The 20,258-nt window shown below is 40.4% G+C and overlaps 1 protein-coding gene across 1 annotated transcript in view; it reads right to left on the reverse strand.

Annotated features, from left to right (window-relative positions):
- The window catches only part of GRID1 (glutamate ionotropic receptor delta type subunit 1), a 252,864-nt gene that overhangs the window by 97,262 nt on the left and 135,344 nt on the right, over positions 1-20,258 (reverse strand). The window contains exons 6-9 of the mRNA XM_046652796.1: positions 15,658-15,759; positions 14,007-14,204; positions 10,495-10,819; positions 9,162-9,300 (exon numbers count right to left, since the gene is read on the reverse strand). Coding sequence (XP_046508752.1) covers positions 9,162-9,300; positions 10,495-10,819; positions 14,007-14,204; positions 15,658-15,759 — 764 coding nt within the window. The remainder of the gene's footprint in view (positions 1-9,161; positions 9,301-10,494; positions 10,820-14,006; positions 14,205-15,657; positions 15,760-20,258) is intronic.

Below are 20,258 nucleotides of genomic sequence, written 5' to 3' on the forward strand. Positions count from 1 at the left end.
CTATGGAAGGGTTCTCCAGAATCTAGCAAGAGCAAACTAAACAGCAAAAAACCACAACATGGGGGCATAAAGAAAAGATTCAGCATGAAAGAAATGATGTATAGATACATTTATATTATATCTCATTAAAGATACTAAAAACATATTGTTCAAAAATAAAGTAAAATTTTAAGAATATTTGTTTTTCTGTAGGTATAATTCACTATAGGAAGGACTCTTTATAACAAAAAATTAAAATAAAATCCATAAAGAGTGACTGAGAAATAAAAAAGTACTAACAGAGTGGGAGGAAGAAAGAACGAAAGAGAAATAAAAGCATACAGGTAGAATTTATACATTCATTAACATTGTTGAAAAGTCTATGAACACTGGAGAAAATCTAATCAGAAATGCGAGAGACTCTCCTAGAATGAAAAGGAAAAGGATAATAAATTAAAAATAATCAAAGAGAGTGCAACAGAAATGGAGGACTCATAGCACCAACACGTGAAAAGTTAATGTTCCTGGAAACAAGACAAAGATAAATAGGAAAGATTTAATAGATGAGGAAATACCTAATAGATGACAAAATTATTGAGCTAAAGTGCAAGTTTCTTTTTGCATGTAAAAAGGAGAATTCTAGTCATAATTAATGACATATAGGTCAACTCCTTATTAAATATTGATGGCAGTTTTTTAATTCAAAGCTATTATTAAACTTAGTTACAAAGAAGAAAGCATAAGAAAGGAGGAGTGGTGGAGGAGGAAAGGAAAATAAGAAGGGGAGAAAGATAATAGAAAAAGAAGGAGAAAAAGGATCAGAAGGAGGGAGAAGTGAAAGAGAATGAGAGGAGGAGGAGGATGACAAGAGGGCAGACAAGAAAAAAGTGGAAAATGAGGACAAGGAAGACATGGAGGAGAAGGAAGAAGGAAGAACAGTGGGGAGGAGAGAGAGGAGAAAGAAGAAGGGGAGGAGAAGAAGGAGGAGAAAGGGGAGAGGAAAGTGACAAGGAAAGGGAGGAGGTGAAGACAGAGGAATGGGAGGGAGAAGGAGGAGGAAGGATTAAAGGAGAAGGAAGAACACGAAGGATGAGAAGAAGAATGGGGGAGAGAGGAGGAAGAGGGGAAGAGAAGGGGAAGAGGGAGGTGAGGAGGGAGAAGACAGAGAGGGAGAAAAAGAGGGAAGAAAGAATAAGAAGGGAAGAGAGGAAAGGAAAGAGGAGAGGACGAAGAGGAGGTGAATGGGGCTTCTCTAAAGGATTACATACAGGAAGAGCAAAGGAGCAAATTCTATAGAATTCAGGCAATGGGGCAAATTCTATAGACTATTAAGGAGAAAACATGTGAAACAAGAATATTATACCCAGATAAGTTTTAATTCATGTGTGAATGCAACAGAAAAAGATTCTCAGATATGCTCTCAGAAAATACACAACTCTTGTTAGGTACATTGCTCAAAGAGCTGCTCTAGTTGAACAAAAACTCATTAAAATAAATAAATAAACAATGGTTGTCATAGAATAAAGAGACAATCAACAAACATTGAAACCACCGGAACATAGAATTCAGTCCAAATAATGACTATAAATATGGATGAGATAAAACGAAAGAATGAAAATGCCAAATATGTATCTTAGAGAAAAAATAAAATATCTTTAAAAAGAAGAAGAAAATAAAGAACCATAGTACACTAAGTCTAAAATCTCACGTTTTATCAACAAAAAATGGTTGCATAAGTGGAAGGAAAGGAGGATAAAAAGATATTCTAGTACCATCTTACTTAGGGAGAGATATGTGAATATATGGTTTTACTCTTGATTCTGAAAGAGAAATAGTAGTGGATGTATATCTCAGCCTAAAGGAAACTACTGGAGGTTAAAAGAGGATGTTTAACTTCCAATGGTGATAGTGGGGAACCATAATAATAATAATGGTAATAGAATGTTAAACATCACGAAAACAATTTAGAATGCATCAGTAGACATGATAAAAGTAAAATCAAATATATTTATATTATAATATTTGTCAGTTGTATGCAAAAAATTGGATTATGTAAATGAAATGGACAAATTCCTAGAAACACACAACATGCTAAGACTGAATCTTGAACAAATAGAAAACCTGAAGAGACCTATAACTAGTAAGGAGATTGAATTAGTGATTAAAGACCTCCTAACAAAGAAAAGTCCAGGACCAGACAGCTTCACTGCAGAACTCTGCCAAATATTTAAAAAAGAATGAATAGCAATCCTCCTCAAACTCTTAGCAAAAGAATTCAAGAGGAGGGAACACTTCCTAACTCATTCTACGAGGCTAGCATCACCCTGATACCAAAGCCCAAAAAAGACTATAAGAAAAGAAAAGTGCAGGCCAATGTTCCTGAGGAATATTGATGCAAAAATCCTCAACAAATGCCAGAAAACTGAATTCAACAGCATATTAAAAGGATTATGCCCCATGACTAAGCAGGATTTATTCCTGGAACGCAAGAATGGTTCAACATACAAAAATCCATCAATGTAATGCACTACATTAACAGAATGAAGAAAAAAGCCACACCATCATCTCAATACAGGTAAAGCATTTGACAAAATTCAACACCCCTTCATGATAAAAACACTCAGCATGCTAGGAAGAAAAGAAAATTAGCTTAATATAATAAAGGCCATATATGAGAAATCCAAAGCTTTCACCCAATGGTGAAAGACTAAAAGCCTTTCCTGTAAGATCAGGAACAAGAAAAGAATGCCCACTTCCACTGCTTCTATTCAACCTAGTACTGGAAGTCACAGCCAGACAACTAGGCAACAAAAAGAAATAAAAGATATATAAGTTGGAAAGGAAAAATTAAAAGTATCTGTGTTGTCAGACAACATACCCTTATATGCAGAAAACCTTAAAATTAGACATGTGCACACACGCACGTGCACACACACACCCATATTAGAACTAGTAAGTGAATTAAGCAAAGCTGCAGGATACAAAATCAATGCAGAAAAATTAGTTGCATTTCTACACATTAAGAATAACAACCTGAAGGAGAAATTGCGAAAACAATTCCAGTTCCTGAAAGAAATTAAAGACACAAATAAATGGAAAGACATCCTCTGTTCATGGATTGGAAGACAATATTGTAAAGATGTCACTACTACCTAAAGCAATCTACAAATTCAATACCATCTCTACCAAAATTCCAATGATGGTTTTTGAAGAAACAGAACAATCCATCCTAAAACTCATATGGAATCTCAAGGGACCCCAAATAGCCAAAATAATCCTGAAAAAGAACAAATTTGGAGATCTCAAATTTCCTGAATTCAAAATGTCCTACAGAGCCACAGTAGTCAAAACAGTGTGGTACTGGCATGAAGACAGACATCCAGACAAGGGGAATAGAATAGAGAGCCCAGAAATACTATCCCACATATGGCCAAATGATTTTCAACAAGGGTGTCAAGAGTATGCAATGAGGAAAGGACAGTCTTTTTAACAAATGGTGTTGGGAAAACTAGATATCTTCACGCAAAAGAATTAAGTAGGACCCTTACCTTACACCATGTACAAAAATTAATTCAAGATGGATCAAAGATCTAAATATAAGACCTAAAACTATAAAACTCTTAGAAGAAAACTTACTGGGAAATTTTCGTGACATTGGATTTGGCAATGATTTCTTAGATATGACAGGAAAAGTAAAGGCAAAAACAACAACAACAACAAAATTTGGACTTCATCAAAATTAAAACTTATCTGCATCCAAGGACACTATCAACAGAATAAAAAAGCAACCCATGGAATGGGAGAAAATATTTGCAAATAATATATCTGATAGGGAATTAATATCCAAAATGTATAAAAATGTCCTACAATTCAATAACAACAACAAAAAATGTAAAATGAGCAAAGGACTTGAATAGACATTTCTCTAAAGAACACAAATGGCCAATAAACACCCGAAAAGATGCTCAAAATCACTAATCGTTAGGGAACCGAAAATCAACACCAAAATGAGATACCACTTCATACCCATTAAGATAACTATTACGGAAACAAAAACAAAGTGGAAAACAAGGGTTGGCAAGAATGTGAAGAAACTGGAATCCTTGTGCATTGCTGGTGGGAATGTGAAATGGTGCAGCAGCTGTGGAATATAATAAGGGTACTTCCTCAAGAAAATTAAACATAGAATTACCATATAATTCAGAAGGCGGCTCCTGGATATACGCCCAAAAGTATCAAAAGCAAGGGCTTGAACAGATATTTGTACACACATGTTTATAGCAGCATTATTAAATAATAGCCAAAAGATGGAAGCAACCCAGTGTTCCTTGACAGATGAATGAATAAACAAAATGTGGTATATGCATACAATGAAATGCTACTCAGCCTTATACAGGGAGGAAATTCTGACACATGCTACAACATGGTGAAACTTGATGATATGCTAAGTAGTCAAATTCATAGAGACAGAAAATAGAATGGTGGTTTCCAGGGTCTGGAGAAGTGAGGAATGGGGAGTATTGTATAAACTTTCAGTTTTGCAAGATGAAATATTCTATAGGTGGATGGTGGTGATGTTTGCAGAACAATGTAAATATACTTAATGACACAACTGTATACTTAAAAATGATTAAAATGATAAAATTTATGTTAGTATATTTTACCACAATTTTAAAAATTAAAATTAAAAAACAATAAACATATATTTTAATAATATATTCTAATATCTAGATAGTTGTTTTTAAACAAATTGTGAAGTCTATTCAATAAGTAAAAAAATCATAAAAATAAAAATTTAAAAACTAAATATAGAAGACTATCCATTGAACAAATTGGATGAAAAATGTTTTAATTACCTCCTAAAAAGGAAGAAATCAGACAGCTTCAAAAGGGAGTTGTTAGGGCAGAGATGGAGTGGAATAGAGTGATATAGGAGCAAAGTTTTGTATACTATTAAAGTTGGCATTAATCCAAAGAAAGTTATTATAAATTAAGATATTCATTGTGATGCCTAGGGCAACCACTAAGAATATAACTCAAAAAATACATAGTAAAAGAAACCACAAGGGAATTAAAATGGAATGCAAAATATATCTACATAACCCCAAAAAGGGCAACAATAAAGGAAATAAGGAACAAAAAAGATGAAAGACATATAGAAAACAAATATAACAAAATGGCAGAAGTGAGTTCTTCCTTATCACTAACTATAATAAATAAATATAGATTAAACTCTCCAATTAAAATCTAGACCTTGGTAGAATGGATTAAAAAACATAATCTAATTGTATGCTATGTAGATGGGACTCACTTTAGATTCAAAGACAAATAGATTGAAAGTGTGAATGGATGAAAGATTGAAAGGATGAAAAAAATATTCTGTGCAAACAATAACCAAAAGAGAACTGGAATGGTTATACTAATATCAGATAAAGTAAACTTTAAGACAAAAATTTTTATGAGAGACAAACAAGGACATTATATAATGATAAAAGGGTCATTCACTAAGAATATATAACAATTACAAGCATAAACATATGTACACATAACAATAAAGCTCCAAAATATATGAAGCAAATTGATCGAAGGGAGAAATGGACACTTCCTCAAAAAAAAGGTGGAGACTTCAATATCCCACTTTCAATAACTGACAAAACAACTAGAGAGATCAGCAAGTAAATGGAAAACAGGAACAACCATATAAACCAACTAGTCTTGAAGATGAAACAGACAATATGAATTGCCCTAGAACTGTGAAGAAAATAATTCATAATTTAAAATCTCCAAATTATGAAATCTCTAGGTCTAGATGGCTTCCCCGGAGAATTACACCAAACATTTAAACATGAATTAACACCAATTTTTCATAATCTCTTCCAGAAAAAAGAAGACGAGGGAAGTCTTCCTAAATCATTTCATGAGGCCAGTGCTACCCTGATATCAAAACTAGAGAAAGACAGCGCAAGAAATAAAAGTAGAAACAAATATTTCTCATGAATTTAGATGCAAAATTCCTCAACCAGAATATCAGCAAATAGAATCCAACAATATATGAAAAGAATCATAGACCGTGACCAAGCGAGATTTATTCAAGGTGTACAACATTGGAAAAACAATCAACGTCATCTCTAATATTAACGAGCTAAAGAAGAGAAAGCATATGATCATGTCAACTCATGCAATAAAGGCATTTGATAATATCCAATACCCATTCATGATAAATATTCTGAGCAAGTTATGATCTATTGGTTTAATGCAATCACAACTATAATTAATGGAATTCCTATCAAAAGCACAGAAAAGTTTTTTTATTGACATAGACAAGCTTATTCTAAAATTTGTACAGAAAGGTGCAGGTCCTAGAATAGGTACAACAATCTTAATAGAGAAGAATAAAATGGGAGGAATCACTGTCCAAAGTCAGGCTTACTCTGTAGCTCCAGTAATCAAGACAGCGTGGTATTGGCAAAGGGACAGACAAAGACCAACGGAACTGAGCAGAGGACTCAGAAAGAGACCCACACAAATATGCCCAACTGATTTCTAACAAATTACAAAAGCAATTCAATGAAGGAAGAATAGCCTTTTTAATAAATGGTGCTAGAGTAATTTGATATCCATAGACGGGAAAAAAAAATAGAACTCAACCTAAATCTTACACCTTATACAAAAATTAACTAAAAAATGATTGTGGACTGAAATGTAACATGTAAAACTACAAAACTTATAGGAAGAAAAAATAGGAGATTATATTCAGAGTCTAAGGCTAGGTAAAGATTTAGACTTGACACCAAAAGCATGCTCCACAAAAGAAGAGATTTACAAATTGGACCACATAGGAATTAAAAACTTTTCTCTGTGAAAGACCTTGTTAAGAGATTCAAAAGACAAACTATAGAGTGGGGGAAATATTTGCAAACCCCATATCTTGCAAAGAACCAATATCTAAAATACATAAAGAACTGTCAAAATTCAACAGTAATAAACAATTCAATTAGGAAATGAGCAAAATACATAAACAGATATTTCACCAAAGAGGATATATTAATAGTACTGAGCACTTGAAAAGATGTTCATCATAAGGAGTCATTAGGGAAATGCAAATTAAAACTACAATGAGATATCACTCTATGCCCAACACAATGGTAAAATAAAAACAATGACAACATTAAATGCTGGCAAAGATGCAAAGAAACAGGATCATTCCTACTTTACTAGCAGTGATGTAAAATGGTAGTCACTTTGGATAAAACAGTTTGATAGTTTCTTATAAAACTCAGCATGCCATTACCACACGACCCAGCAATTGCACTCTTGGATATATATCACATATAAATGAAAATTTACCTTCACATAAAAACCCACTCACAAATATTCATAGTGGCTTTATTCATAATTACCTAAAACTAGAAACAACCCAGATGTCCTGCAATGAGTGAATCGTTACACAAACTGTGGTACATCTGATACTACTGAGCAACAGAAAGCAATGAACTATTAATGCACACACTAACCTGCATGAATCTCTAGAACTGTGCTGAATTAAAAAGCCAGTCCCAAAATGTATGATTCCTTATATAACATACTTGAAATGGCAAAATTTTAGAAATGGAGAACACATTACTGGTTGCCAGAGGTTAAGAACAGGGCTGGAGGGGAAGAAGTATGAATGAAGTGGGTGTGCTTACAAAAGGACAACACAAAGAATCCTTGTAAGGATAAAATTATTTAGTATCTTTACTGTGATGGGGATACACAATCTACACGGATAAGACAGTATAGAACCAAATGCACACACATACGCACACACACAGAAAAGAGTACAGGTACAGGAGGAGAAATCTGAGCAGAATCAGTCAATTGCATTAAAGTCAATATCCTGGTTGTGATAATATGATACTAAAGTCTTGCAAAATGTTACCATTGGGGGAAACTGGTTAAAGGATATTAGAAGACCTCTCTGCATTATTTCCCACAACTGCATGAGAATCTATGACTATCTCAATAAAAATGTCAACTAAAAAAAAACACCCGATAATATCATACTGAGTTTTGAATCTTAGTCAAGGAGTCTGAACTCTTTTAAATGGCATTTGGGAGCCATAGAAGCTGGCTAGTCGAGTATGGATGACTTGATTAGTGCTATGGATGAAACGAATCAATACGACGATGGCAAGTATGATGAATTAAAGGAGAAATTACTGAAGGCAGGGACACAAAAAAACACAATCAGGGATCAAGTGAGAGGTGACATTGAAGACGACATTGTACCCAAGGAAGGGCAGAATAGATCTGTGCCTTTGATCACTTCAGCAACCACATTTCCAGCATATGTTCACTATGTCCAAGTTCTTCTGTAATTTACTCAGTATGTGGGAATCTGATCATAAAACAAAGCCATTTCCAAGATATTTCACTATGTTGAACTAATTCTTTTTTGTCATATTTTTAATATTTTGGTAAAGTGAAGAAATACTTGTAGTTGGGGCTGGCCCCGTGGCCGAGTGGTTAAGTTCGCGCGCTCCGCTGCAGGCGACCCAGTGTTTCGTTGGTTCGAATCCTGGGCGCGGACATGGCACTGCTCATCAAACCACGCTGAGGCAGCGTCCCACATGCCACAACTAGAAGGACCCACAACGAAGAATATACAACTATGTACTGGGGGGCTTTGGGGAGAAACAGGAAAAAATAAAATCTTTAAAAAAAAAAAAAAAGAAATACTTGTAGTCCTTGGTTTTAATAATTTTATAAATATCAGTGAAATAAGTTTTCTAATCACTGTAATAACTGGCGTTTTTAAAAATAATTTTAAAGTGTTTGAAGACTAGAAAAATATATTAGACTTGTGGTTTTAATTAATTTTAATTAAATGTTTAGAAAATTTTGATTAAATAATTTTGTAATCAATGTTTAAACGTCTGAGGAAATTTCAATTGTTAATTTTTAATCTTTTGATTTATTAGTCTTACAAGCAGGATTTAAATGTTCAGAGAAATATTATTAATGACTTTACACATTTATTCAATTGTGCATGAAATAAAATACAACAGGAGTGAAGCTCTTCATGCATCAAATTCAGATCAGGGATCTAAGCCCTGTCCTGCCCGGACAGGTTTGCATCCTCTCTTTACAGCCTCTGAGCACTGAACGGTCCCAGATCTGGAAGGAGGAATGGATCTTACCTTATGGGGTTGTCCATCCTGGACACTGTGAGGAAAGCAGCCAGATTGGCTGTGTAGGAGGAGCACACGATGAGAGTGAAGAGCCACCAGCTGCCCATCACAATGCGCATGGCCATGGAGTTCACTGAGGACTCACCACCTGCAGGAGGCAAGCAAAATGGATTGGTCTCGGGCTTCTGCTCTCACGTTCTTCCCCATGTAAATGTCCCGCCCTGCAGCTGGGCATAGGGAGCCACTACTGGTGATGGGTTGGGGAACAGAGAAGTGACTGTCAGCTGGTTATGAGGGACTGTGACAATCCTGGGAAAGAATCCTAAGACCACCAATCTTGGAAAGAAATGGAGGACCACAAAATATGGAAAAGCCAGGACTGGCCTTTTAGTGATGTGATGTTTGTCAAAACACCAAAGATAGAGTTCTGAATATCAAAATTTGCCAGTTAGGAGGTTCTACCTCTCTGCTGAGAACTTCCTGGGCTGCAACCTGATGTGAGGTCCCTTTCCAATTTCAAATTCACATAGAGTAGTCTCAGGAATTCTGTAAATACAGAATAACCTCCTACCCGGAGGGTTCCTTAGCTTTCTTTTAAACCTCAGAAATAAGATGTACCATATCACTGTTACTAATATTCAGCCTTCACTAGATGACTTTTTTTCCCTAGGATTTTCAGAAATCATTGCATGTGACTTTCGGTCAGAAGCTGCCTCTCTGAGGCCAATTATTGCTCCTTAGTCCCTTATGTGGTATCGGAAGAAAGCTTTTCACTGACTCTTCTCATACAACCTCACAGAAGGTGACACATGTTTTGCCAGGTGCAAACAAGGCCAAGGCTCACATTAGGAACTTTGCAATTTGTCGTTTCTGGTCAAAATCGCATAATCCTTAACTCCCCAAGTGCTATTCAGACTTCTCAGGGATAGGAGACTGCATCTCAAGAATGGCTGGAGTACCGCGTAGATGATTACAAAACAGTCATGATTTTTTTTTTCCCATTATGACTTCAAATTTAAGCAAGATACAGTTTCATCTGACAACCCCACGTGCATAACAATCAATCTAATGTAGGAGGGGAGGAAAGTGCAAAGCAGAACTCTAATTTTATCTAAAGTGAAGAATCAGGATTGACGTTGAGCTCCTTGTTGTCATTTCATTTAATTTCAATCTGATATTACTCAGAGAGAAATGGGGTGCAGCACGATATGAGTACTGGCCTAGAGATTAAATAAAATTGCATTTAAAATGACTTTGGCAAAGTGCAAGTAAGAGCTTTGCCAATGGACAAGTTCTCCCGGGCCCCTGGGGATATTCCAATATCAAGAAACCAGGAAGGTACCTTGCTGTACAAAGGCTCCATAGACGATCCAGATGGCACTGTGCAAGGTGGCTGAAGTGGAGGGTCGGGGCTGGGCGGCATTCTGAGCCCTCACAGCCTGTATCCGGTTCAACACAAATATCAGCACGCCAACAACAGGGATGGCTGCCGCAATGCAGGCCCAGACCGCGAAATCAAAAGGAGCAAAAAGAGAGAAGATGCTGATTTTCTCCTCGGGCTTCTTGATTAGGATCCCCACCGAATAGTCCATGTACCGCTTGCTAAAGTCCACAACGCTCTCCCTCTCCGGGGTGATGGTGATGGCGGAGATGGCCAAGTCAGCTCTCTGAAAGGCAAACATCTTATCAGACGGCAGCCCTCAGCTTAATGCTGGGTTCTGCCCTGGGTCAAGGGCTGCCCCTCTGCCCTTTGAGTTGTTCTGGTCAAAGGAAATGGAGTTGAGAGTTGACACTCTGTGACCTCGAATATTGTAAGGAAAACCCAACACTAAGTTGTCTCTTATTACCTCGTTCACCTTACAAATTTCTCTCCCGAACCCTAAAAACTCCTCGAAACCTCTTCTGGAGAAGATAGAAAGCATCCTCATTCCTGTAAGAATTGCAGTTTTTCTTCACTCTCTTATTGTCCCCCTAGCAAACTTTAGCTGACGTCTTTCTTTTGCTGGTGTTCCCACCTCCACCGCACACACTAAGTCACTCCTGTTTTCTTGAGGCTCATCTGCATCTGTCCTATACTTTAGGGCCACAAGTACACTCCATTTCTCCATCAAGCTCTCCAAACTCCATTAGCTCACACTAACATCTCTCTTCTCAAAAATATTTGGGAAGTTACGTGGTGAGCTACACAACTACCTTGCATCTCATTAATGTATCAGTCCCTGATTGTTTTATATGCAAATTCTATGCAAGAGAGTGATATCCTCCAAGAAAAAAGGGGTTGTCTACTTCTTTTGATCTCCCACCACGTCTACCTCATGGTCCGCAGATATATGGGTCGATTCTTTGTACAGCAAAGCCAAGTCGTGAAGGGACTCTCTGGGCAGAGTGCACCATGTTCTCAAAAGTGCCTCCCAAGGATTTTGCTTTCCAAGATGGGCTTAATTTTAAAAATGGACAAAGATCTCTTTTAAGATGGAGGTAGACTGTGAGGACAAAGCTGCCAAGACTGGTGGAGGTAACGATCCTTATCCCTAGATGGATGATGGTGGGTAACAATGGGCCTGAAGTACCCGCTTCAACCACAAGAGCACTAGTGATCATCTCCATCTTGTATCTTGGGCCTCCAAGTAGGAGGCATCATCAGAACTAGAATTATTTCGAAATGGCCAACGGATCCAATGGTGACAACGGATCCAACCTACATATTCAAACTGGGGAAACACACATAGAAGGATTTCATTAGGTTTAAATGTGGGCTAGTGGGGCAGATATGTTGATGTTCGGAACTGTGAAATCCAACAACATATCAAGGGTAAAGAGAAAAAATGTTGGAGGTGATGATGCCAGAGCTCTCCTCTTGTACTTGTCACATTCATTTGCATCTCTGGCTTTCACTTCTCAGAAACCTAAGATCCACAGATCTTTTTTTTTTAGGATTCAGAGAGTTTGGAGCATATTTAAGGATTGAGAAAGAGATTTAGTGGAGCAGAATAGGTTTAAAATATAGGATGGAGGGAAACTAATCTTTGAAGCCAGGTCCAGAGGAGGGAAAGGGAATCGCCTCATGACACAGGTGGAGAGGTGACCCATAACAGGAAGAAAAACACCCCTCCCTCTGAAACTGGAGGTGAGGGCCCATGTCTGCAGATGTGAATTTTATAGGACGTTGAAGTAGGATTTCATGCCTAGAAGTCTCCAGTTATTTCTCTAATATAGGAGCACCATCTTTTTTTTTTATTTTAATTGAGGATAGAAGATTATTAGGTCGCTTGAAGAGAAAGGCCAACTTTTAAAACAGTCTCTAAAGGACATAGCCAAGGGACCCAACTAAAGACAAGTTAAGGACCTCGGGCTGTCTGAAGGCCCAGCTGACATTGGAGGCCACACATTGTCTGTTCATCTGTCTGGACATGTTTATGACTTTCTTCTCTAATCGCCTGTAACAATCTGAATGTCACAGTCAGAGGGCAGATAATAGAATCGAGTCAGGGTTGGGGTGCAAGAACAAGTCAGAAACCGAAAATCACAGGAGATGAAGAGAACAGTGGTTTAAGGCTCAACCACAGGCGGCACACCAGGCAGGAAAGGATGCAGTCTCAGAAGGGCACAGAAACCTTGGAGAAGGATGCATCTCAAAGACTTATGCTAAGTGGAGAGGGCCAGACGGGAAAGACTGCATATTGTATTATTCCATTTATATTAAATGTTCTCAGAAACACATCTACAGAGATAGAAAGTAGATTAATGGCTGCCTATGGCTGGGGTTGGGAATGGGATTAACTGTAAATGATATGAGAGATCTCTTTGGGGTGATGGAAGGCCTCTAAAAGTAGATTATGGTGATGGTCGCACAACTCAGTAGATGTATTAAAAAATCATTGAATTGTACATATGGAATGGGTGAATTTTATAGTATACAAATTATGCCACATTAAAGGTTTTCTTTTTAAGTTTAGGAGAAATTGGAGAAATTATAGGCCTTGTGTCTGCCTTTATGGGTATATAAAGCAAAGAACCTGTGTTTTAGGAGCAAAGGCCCAAAAGAGTCAGAAGGACAACAGGTTATAGTCTTGGAGTGGGACAATGACAGCAACGTGTATGATGTTAACAAGCTACATGGGTGTGGGTGCTGGAGTGGAGCACAAGCAAAGGTCACTGGAGGTGAGGAGGTCAAAGCACTGGGAGCCCAGGGTTGTTCTCAGGCATGTCACAAACATCAAGGTTGGTGGCAACGGTAGCACTGGAAAGGGAAGGCTTGTGTCAGATGCCATCATCATAAATGATTGCGAGGAAATGACCCAGAGGTTGTGGGGACACAGTGAGTTGGCCTCATGCGATGAATCTCAATGAGGACCCAAGTTCTATAGAAGGGAGGAAAAGTAATGATTTGAAATTAGTATGAGGAGCTGAAGAGCCTGCACACAGCAATGCAGACATACACACACACATGCACACACACATGCATACAGACCCCACTTATGCACCATGAGGGAGAGAATAAGCACTCACCAGGACCCGCCAAGAGAACCTGGTTCCTACTTCAGCTCAAATGTGGGGATGGTGTTCATGAAGAGTGTATTACAGAGCAGGCACAGTAGATAGATTTCAAAGACATGAGCGCAATGGGCACAGAAGGAAATCACAGAGGGTCAGGGATGGAGAAAATACAAGAGCAGAAATGGGTATAGTGGAGAGGGAGGGGATTGAGGAAAAGAAGGCCTTAGTGTAGGCAGAGTGGTAGCTGTGGTTGTTTAGCTGGTCCCATGCTTCCAACTGCATAATGGGCCAAACTTAGATATCACCCCGGAGGCAGAGTAGGGTGCCCCTCCCCATGGACCAGCTTTTGGGACCTACCTTGCTGATGAGCTCCCCGATCATTCCGTTCCAGGAGGTGTTATGGAGCTGGTGACCGTACCTGCCGTCAGGAGCCTGATAAATCTCATATTTGAAGCCCAGAGCCTTGGCCAGAGCGTCCAGGACATCAATGGAGAACCCTTTGTAGCGCTTGGGCTGTCCAAGGATGTTCTCAGCCACCATCACGAAAGGCTCTTCCTGAGGACAACAGAGTGAATGTTCTTCAATTAAATAACAGGTTCATTAACACCTATTTCCAGGGTGTTGTTGGAGAGACCAATCTGATGAATCGTAACTTTGGAACGTTTGTGGACATGTGCGTGTATTTACCCAATTTAGGCCTGGAGTCTGAACCTCTCTGCCCTTTGCTAAAGCAGCTCGTGGATGCTCAGGATACAGTGCACAGGAAGATCCCTCCAACCAGCATATAGATGGAGGAATGGAGATTTACCTGCCCTATGTCCCGTCATCCCAGGTTCTGTCCAGAACCCCATGTCCCAGAATAACATGGTTTTAGGTTTTCAATCCTTCATTTGCGACAGTCTGGGCTCTGTCCTTAGGAAATGCCAGAATTCTTTGGGAGTCATATAAGAAATGTGAATACTTCTCATCTAGGATAATAAATGACAATAAAGCTCTGTGATATTAGACTGAGAAGACAGGAGCACATTTATCAGGTTGTACTAGAAAATAGTAGTGATTAATGGGCCAAGGTCATATCAGAAGTCAAAGGATAGGATAGAATTAAACCCCACAGCCCCCAAGTCCGAAGCCATGCCACGTTCACATTCACACATCTTGTGCTGTGTCACATGTGCTCCTATAGAGCATGCAGCCATCTAGAAAACACCTCAGCTTCCCCACCACAATCCTGTGAAAGAGAACACAAAGGGGCCTTTTGGCAAATCGCCTGAGAAAATATATCTCATTAATTTAATTTCGAGGGGAAAGTAGGGTGTAATGCTTATTTGTGGTGTGCATATAGGGAACACAGGAATACTGCTGCCAAAGGCTTCTTAGAGTAAAGGAGATGCCAGTGGCCTCTGGGACAGAGGGGAACATTGGGACCAGGTCTGACCCCCTAATAAGAGGTAAATCTAAAATGTCTTCTACAGTTCTAGAAAGGTGAAGAAGGAAATTGAAAGGAAGATGTTTCTGAGGTCTCTCAAAGATGCAAAAGTCTTTGATTCCAGGACAAGATGCAGAAAAATTGCAACAAGTCCTCTTCGTTATGAATTTTGTGTCACATGGGCCCATCGGTGGTGTTGGATACTGAGAGAATGTCCTCCGGCCTGCCTCTTTTGGGGACTCTGGCTATCAGCAAAGCTTTCCTAAAGTCAAGACCCTGTTTCCATCCCAGAGCAAGGAGAGCAGCTGTGCCAACTCTGGAGCTCTGCAGTGGATCTGGATCAGTGGTTCTTCTCCAGAGCAGCCCAGTGACTTCCCATGGATAGCCTCAGAGGTCTGGGGCAGAATCTCCAATCTTACTCTTCCTTCATTATTCACAAAACCATTTGAGTGAAAGGCTTTATGAAAACTCAAGCCACTACTCAAGGTCCCCGTCTCTCTGAACCCAGCACTAAACCAACAGGGAGAAACCTCTGACTCAAAGCCTGAAGAGTGACCCTCCCCAGTAGACCCATGATCCTACCAAGACAGTCACCACTTTGAGAGTCAGTCCTTGGAGGCGGCTGCCCGTGGGCCTCTCTTGCAGGCTGCCATTCAGGCCCTTCTCTGAGTCCCACGTAGCCAGCTGTGAAGGAAAAAGGGAGTGTGAGGGACAGAATGGGCACCTGTGCACACCTTAGGGACTCAGCTCCTAACCTGGGATCCTGAATCAGGGAGGTAGGGCCCAGGAGATCTCTGAGCTTCCCAGAGACCCAGAGCCATCTTAAAACCTTAGAAAGAATAAAAGTGCGACAGACAGAGTGCCATTTCCACCATCAGTTCATCAGGATCTTGAGCAGTTGCCGCATCCTTAAAATGAAACCAAGTGGTAAGAACTCGATTTTAGGATGAATATTTACGTCCAATTTTATTCCGTCCACCTACTGAGGTCATGCCACTGTGTCTCCACAAAGTGTCCTCTTTCTTTAATTACTCCTTTGACTTGCCCAGGCCAGAGGGCCCTGGAGTTCAGCCACTGCCACCATCAGGGCAGGATGAGGCTCAGCAGTGAGGCAAGTAACAGAGACCCAGCGTGCCCAGGTGCCTCCTGCAAGCAAAGTCGAGAGCTCACTGCCTGTCTTCACTGCAGTGCAAGCTTCATCATTTTCCCTGATATGCAGGCAGAGGCCAAGAACACATGTGCTCTGCATCTGCTCTAGCCTCCTGAGCCTGCAGGGTCTATCCAACGACCCTATGCATCCCTGATAGGCACCCTATGGCAGTTGAGGACACCCTATGCTGGCCCAGAAACAACGGGAGACACAGGCACTTTTGGGTCTGCTTCCCAACCCTGCATCCCTCCAGGGCGTGGGCAATAATGATGACAGCTTCATCGGATCAGTGATTCTCAACCATTAATCGGTGAGTTGTAAAAAAACACAGATACTGGCCCCCTCTCAAGCCAATTTAACAGGATCTCACCACTTGGGCATGAGGAACGTTAACACTTCCCCAGCCATTCTGGTTGAGAATCTCTGTTCTTCTAGGTCACTGGGCCTCTAACTTAGTTGCATGTTAGAATCTTTTAAGAGGGTTTTTAAAACAGATTGAAGGCTGGGCCCCACCTCCAGAGATTCTGATTAAATTGGTCTGTAGCAAGCTGGATTTGGAGATTTTAGCTCCCGGGGTGATTCTGACGCACAGCCAGGATTGTGAACCTCTGCTACAGATGAAAGCAGCGATCCTCGACCTGTGAAATGTACAAATCACCCCGGGGATTTTGTGTGCACTTCCTGATTCTGGGCTGAGATTGCTCCTGTCTAACAAGCTCCCGGGTATGGCTGCTGCTGCTGCTCCGTGGACCACCATTTAAGCAGCATGGGGTTAAAGAATCAGACTGCCACAGACAGCATCTACTATTCCTCAGGGAAAACGTTCAAGACCGCTAGTTGAGCAGAGCAGAAAAACCACCCGTCTATGGAGAAGCGCCACCAGGTACCATAAAGGAGCTACAACAGCGCCTCTTATGGACACTGTGACTCCCCAAGCATTTCCCGTAGTCTTGACATCTGAGGCAGGGTCTCCACACTGAGCCTTGACTATGAGGCCACAGTTCCAGACTCTGTGGGACTATTCTCCCTGGAAGATACTACAACCCTGAGGCTGAAAGCAGGATCATCAGAATGAGATATGTGGTTCTAAAACCAGTTTAAAGGGAACCTGGAAACTCCAGCTGTCACTTCAGATACAATACCAACTAAGATCTGATCCATCCTAAACAATAGGATGCCCGGCAGTGATGAATGAATAATTTAGTTAAGAGCATGTACTCTGAGGAGCTCCCCACGACCACCACTAATTACTTGGGGGGGGGGGGGGGCACTGCAGTCAAGAGCAAAGTTAGCATCTATCCAGAGCCCTGCTGAAGAACATCAAAGAGATGGCACTCTTGGAACTGGCATAAAGAGAAGGAAAGCAAACAGCTCTTTCTCCACTGGGTCTCAGGAACTGCCACTGGGGCCCAGAATCAGTTCCTACAGCTGGACTAAAGTGCTGGTCAAAGGGACAAGAACAAACTCAGACAAAAGTTGTTGAGGTGCTGATTCCTTGCATTCTCTGGGACCTCCAAAAGGGACTCAAGGGACTTGTGATGTGTATTTGGGCTGCCTGCATCCCCATAACTGTTCAGCCCACTCTCTATCGTTATCTTATGAAGCTGCAGAGGAAATGATCACCAGTGTCTTCCATGCTGGCCCTATGTCTGTGATCCAGCTGTGCTGTCTGGGTTTCTTACTTTGTCCCTGGGATCAAAACCATCTTTAGAAACTGTCTAGAGTCTCAGGCTCTTGCTTATTCTCATCCCAGGGCTTCCAACCTTGCCTTGAATGCCATATTCTCCTCTTGAAGATCAAGTTGCTATAACTGCTATAGATTTTGGAAAGAAGGCGGGAACTTGGGCGTGTGGAATTAGCATATGCACAAGTCGGTACACTTACGATCTAGTTGTGTTTCCACCACTCACCTGACTGACCCCAGACCGCACGTTTTACAGCACAGCGCTTGAAACACTGAAGGCAGTCAACAAACATTTGTTGAATAAATTTGACTTCACTGTGATTCCATTTTCTTATCTATAAAATGGAATAAAAATACCTTCCCTACCAACCGTGGTGAGGAGCTGTTCAAGGGAGAAAATCATTTTGAAATAATCTTCTATAAAATAACTTAATCATCACAAACTAAAGAATCAGGATATAAAACTATGTGTACAATATAACCTTAGTTATATTGTTTTTTTAAAAAAGATGGTGGTGGGGTCAGCCCAGAGGCATAATGGTTAAGTCCATGTGCTCCACTTCAGCGGCGTGGGGTTCGCAGGTTCAGATCCCAGGCGTGGATATACATACCACTCATCAAGCCATGCTATGGCAGCATCTCACATACAAAATAGAGGAAGATTGGCACAGATGTTAGCTCAGGGACAATCTTCCTCACCAAAAAAGAAAAAAATGATGGTAAAAATGGGAGGAGATGTGTTAAAATGTAGTACGTGCATATATCTAGGTAGTGGAGTTATGAATAATCATTATTACTTCTGTATGCTCTCCTATGTTTTTAACAGGTTTTTCAGGTTTTTCACAGGAATGAAAATATGCTCTTGATAAAAATAACTAGCACAGGTGACTAAGCAAAATCCTGTCACACGCACTTGTGTGATTGAGGACGGAATGGAAGGGAGCAATCAGAGTCAAATTATCTGTCGGGTTGCCAAGGTCAATCTGAGAGTCGGAACCCAACAAATCAGTCCTCTAGCTGCAAGGAGCTGTAGCCGAGGGGTGCCCATCTCCTAGATGGGGCACATTAAGACCTCTCCAAGATGGGGTAGGGCCCACAAGCCTGTTGAGCTTGGAGACAGGGAAGTGGCCACTGATAAGGTCTGCCCCCATGGAGACAGGCAAGCTTTCTCCACTAAGGAAGAGGGACAGCAGCAAATCATGCTACTTACTATTCAAAAATCCTAAGGCAAGGCCATTTAAGTCAAAGTGCATCTTCATGAGAGGGAAAAAAACATCCTCCAAGTCTGTTGTTATTCCTATTTTTCTGTCTGCAAGTACTTAGGACTTAAAGGTTTTTATTTATTTTTTGTTTTTTAATACAGACTTCTCTCTCCCTGGCCTTCGGGCATCCTGTACTCTAACAAAGAAAAAGGAATACTTCAAAGAGAAACCAAAATTCTGCCTTCAAACACATCAAAGTGCAACCATGTTCCAGGATCCGGGATCCTTTGAGCTGGGCAGGAAAGTTTATTATTCCCTCACATCAGCCAGGAGCCAAGCACCCCAGGCTGCGTGAATACCCATACTTCCACAAAGCCGTGTGCTCTTGCCCATATCTTCAGACCAGAGCAGTGACCTTCATCATTTCTGAATGAGGCCATCCCTCTGAGTACCTGATACATAAAACCAGACCAGAGAAAGGCACAGTCCAGAGGAAAGATCCCAATGGAATTTTTTTTTTTTAAATCCAATAAAGCCTTTCAATGGATTCCCAAACTTGCAGCCGGCCAAGGTTAGGGAAGACTACATCCTGCCTCCCACATGAATGTGCCTGATGCTCCCCGCTCAGAATGCTGAAGAAAAAGTCAATGAAAGCCAAATGAGGCTGATAGGCTTGAGAAATGGGAAGCTAGACAAACCTTTTACCCAAAGAAGTCCTGACACTTAGTCATGCAGCTGCAGACCATTTCATTTGTACAGAAGAGCTTCCACTCTGACTTCCCCTTGTATTTTGCAGACAGTATTTTGTTTATGGGATCAACGAATTTACAGCCACAGACGCCCACTTTTGACAGCTGACCTGTCAAGATCAGTGCCTGAAAAACTAATTTCCAGCACTGTTAAACAAAACACAGACTGCCACTACTTGATAAGACAGCTACGGATTTCATTCACTGCTGCAAGCTGCTCTACCCAGACCAGAAGTGTGGATGGAGCCAGAGGTTACAGCACAACCATCACTTGGAAGGAGATATATGATCTCAAAATCTGATTATGACAAACAACTGTTCCGGAGATCAGCCAATTGGAGAATAAATTTCACACACCCTTGGTCTCAGGAAAATATATTTCCTGAGTCAATTGGGGT

This window comes from Equus quagga, chromosome 2, assembly GCF_021613505.1.
Source record: "Equus quagga isolate Etosha38 chromosome 2, UCLA_HA_Equagga_1.0, whole genome shotgun sequence".
Classification (NCBI taxonomy): domain Eukaryota; kingdom Metazoa; phylum Chordata; class Mammalia; order Perissodactyla; family Equidae; genus Equus; species Equus quagga.